Source organism: Triticum dicoccoides, chromosome 4A (genome assembly GCF_002162155.2).
Source record: "Triticum dicoccoides isolate Atlit2015 ecotype Zavitan chromosome 4A, WEW_v2.0, whole genome shotgun sequence".
In the NCBI taxonomy this organism is placed as follows: domain Eukaryota; kingdom Viridiplantae; phylum Streptophyta; class Magnoliopsida; order Poales; family Poaceae; genus Triticum; species Triticum dicoccoides.
In genome coordinates this window covers 621183082-621185995 of record NC_041386.1, presented here as the reverse complement: position 1 = coordinate 621185995, position 2914 = coordinate 621183082, and the positions used below count along the sequence as shown (strand labels likewise).

At 50.9% G+C, this 2914-nt stretch overlaps 1 protein-coding gene across 1 annotated transcript; it reads right to left on the bottom strand.

The window, feature by feature from the left end:
* Positions 1–528: 528 nt before the first annotated feature.
* LOC119287429 (pirin-like protein) lies at positions 529–2448 on the bottom strand. The gene is made up of 5 exons (XM_037566969.1): positions 1969–2448; positions 1745–1862; positions 1578–1640; positions 1365–1468; positions 529–1261 (listed from the first exon to the last, which is right to left on the bottom strand). The coding sequence occupies exons 1-5, from the start codon at positions 2310–2312 to the stop codon at positions 778–780; spliced, it is 1113 nt and encodes a 370-aa protein (XP_037422866.1). The 5' UTR covers positions 2313–2448; the 3' UTR covers positions 529–777.
* Between the last annotated feature and the right edge of the window lie 466 nt (positions 2449–2914).

The window sequence follows — 2914 nt, the reverse complement described above, 5'->3', positions numbered from 1 at the left end:
AACTTTTACAGCAGCTCAGCCTTGAAGATATATAGCTACGACTTTGTAGCTAATGATTTATATAGGAAAAATCATATAGCTCATCAAAACCTGTACAACAGGCAGGCTGCTAAATCTGTCTGCGCACACAACACTATGTTTCATAGCAGCACTCTGCATTGCTACCAAACAATGTTACACGATAATGGCACTCTGAATTTCTAGCAACCATATACAATAACTTTGTACATTGTTTTAGAGGACCTATGTAAGCTGACCGAAGTCCAGAGATAATAAAATTTGGCAGCAACAATTAAATTATACTAGCATTTTTGTGACACATCACGAATCCTTTGAAACTATCTGCATCTACAATTTGATCACTACATATACATTGGAACAGAACTGTATCATGAGAGAATAAAGCTATCAAGAAGCAATGGACTGAGAAGATCAAACAAAGTGTTGGTGGCTCACTTGAAATCTGAATGTTCTTTGCCCCCCACCTGATATCCACCCATCATTTCCCATTGCTCTATTGCCCAAATCTATGATGAACATTTTGCTCTTTTATGATGAAACAATCATTAATAAGTTCCTCCTCATTACACACTTTTATTGCATCAGATTCTTTTATAAACAAGTAAAAAAAAGAATCAAAGAAAAACAAGACTACTACTACATTCTACACAAAGGCATCAATATAATGGTACAATGCAATTTCCCTTTCCTTCCCAATGTTTTGCACGACAATGCTCCGCGATGTTGATCATCATCACGGCGAGACACCGATGAGAATCAGGTGGAGCTCCACTGGCTGGCCTTCTCGAAACCGTTGCGGCCGTAGTAGTAGTCCTCCATGGCCTGCTGGATCTGGGCACGCGAGTTCATGACGAAGGGCCCCTGCTGCACCACCGGCTCGTTCAGCGGCTGCCCTGCCGCCAGCGCGAACCGCAGCGGTGCGCCGGACCGATTCCAGACGCTGAGCCCATCCCCCGCGCCAAGCACGAGGCAGTGGTGCGCGCTCGCCGGCGCTGCACCCTCCTTACCGAACACGCCCTCCCCCTCGATGATGTACACGAAGGCGTTCCAGCCCTCAGGGATTGGCTGGTGGAGCTGCGACCCTGGTTGCATTGTGAAGTCCATGTACATGGTTGGCGTCCGCGTGTAGACCGGTGACCGTACCCCGAAGGCCTCCCCAGCGATGATCCGCACCGCCACGCCGTCCTTCTCGGCCTGGCTGATGTCCTTGCTCTCGAGCTCCTGGTACCGTGGCTCGATCCTGGCATTGTTTGATCAAGCGTTTTGCAGAAGCAGAGTTAGTGTCGAGTGATTGATCACTGCCGTGTAAAGAAGATTGATAGTTGGCTTCGTAGGGTACATACATCTTGTCCTTGGAGGCAAGGTTGATCCAGAGCTGCAGGCCCTTCTGCACTCCGTCCGCCGCAGGCATCTCTGAGTGCACGATGCCGCGCCCCGCCGTCATCCACTGATGGGGAACAGAGCATTCAGATGCGATGTTAGTTCTCAAATCAAAATAGAATGAATCAAGTGCATGAATGGTGGCATCTCTGACGAATTGGATGAGTAGATCGAACCTGCACATCTCCGGTCCTGATGGTGCCCGTGTGTCCGGAGAAGTCCTGGTGGGTGAACACCCCCTGCATCGGCAGAAACACAGAAGACAGAACAGCATTTCAGCAAACACCTTGCAGGCAATATCAACAGAACAGAAGACGAGATGGAAAAAGCAGAGCATGCGTACATCGAGCATGTAGGTGACGGTCTCGAAGCCCCGGTGGGGGTGGTCGGGGAATCCAGCGGGCTTGGAGACGGAGAACTCGTCGAGCAGGAGGAACGGGTCCAGGTTCCGGACCTCGTGCCTGCAGCAGCATCAAGAAGAGACATACACAGGTCAACACTAGCTCCCCATGATGAAAATTTCAGAACTCATGGCGATTGAGAGAGAGGGGGTTGATGGTGTCGTACCCGCCGATGCTCCGGCGGACGGTGGCGCCCTGGCCCTCGGACTGGGACAAGGACAGCACCTTCTTCACCACCTTCCTCGGGCTCTGAAACGGCACGGACGCGGCCGCCGCCGCCGACGAGGAAGACGAAGACATGATGGCTGGTGGGAACAAGAAGACGGCGGTCACAACAAGAATCAGCAGGAGCAACACGGCGAGGCACAGAAAAGGTCTGGTCTTGGCGCTACTTCTAGCAGAGCTGGAGCTCGTCTTTCTGGAGGCGAGGAGGACGCGGCGGCCGCTGTTGAAATTGGCGAGGCGAGCGAGTGCCGTATAAATAGGGGAAGCCGCAGAGTGCCTTGGCATCTCCGTTCGCCGCCGCTGGGTGAGGTGAGGTGAGGTGATGGATGATGGTGGATGCGAGGTAGCGGGGTAAATAAATGGCGATCGAAATCAGATGCCGTCCTCCCGGTGGGCGTTGACCGCCGAGATTGAGGGGCGCGCGTGGCCGCTTTCATCTCCTTCTTTTTCTATGCGGCTGCTGCGGCTTCGGCCTCCGGGACAGGTGGGAACGGGTGGGTGGATGGATCATGGATGGCCGACGACGTGCTGGCGTCCGGCCGGCGTCACCCCCGGTGCCGACGTCGGCGTCGCGTCACAAGCCTCGTCATGTTCCAATATCCAACTACTCCCGTTTTCACATTTTTTTGGGGGAAAAAATATTTTGGGCTTATTTTCCAAGTCGCGGCCAGAGTTCCCGGGAAGTTTTGAATTTCTGATAGCCGCATACAGTACTATACTACTCCCTCCCTAAATATAACTCTTTTTTGAGATTTTTGATATGAACGGATGTATTTAGACATACTTTATAGTATAGATAGATTCACTCATTTTGCTTCATATATAGTACATATTAAAATATCTAAAAATACTTACATTTAAAAACAAAGGGAGTATGTTCAAAACGA

Coding starts and splice junctions, on each gene's coding strand:
- LOC119287429 (XM_037566969.1), bottom strand. CDS start 2,312: ATGCCAAGGCACTCTGCGGCTTCCCCTATTTATACGGCACTCGCTCGC. Junction 1,863..1,968: donor GTCCGCCGGAGCATCGGCGG/GTACGACACCAT, acceptor ATGCTGCTGCAG/GCACGAGGTCCGGAACCTGG. Junction 1,469..1,577: donor TCAGGACCGGAGATGTGCAG/GTTCGATCTACT, acceptor GTTCCCCATCAG/TGGATGACGGCGGGGCGCGG.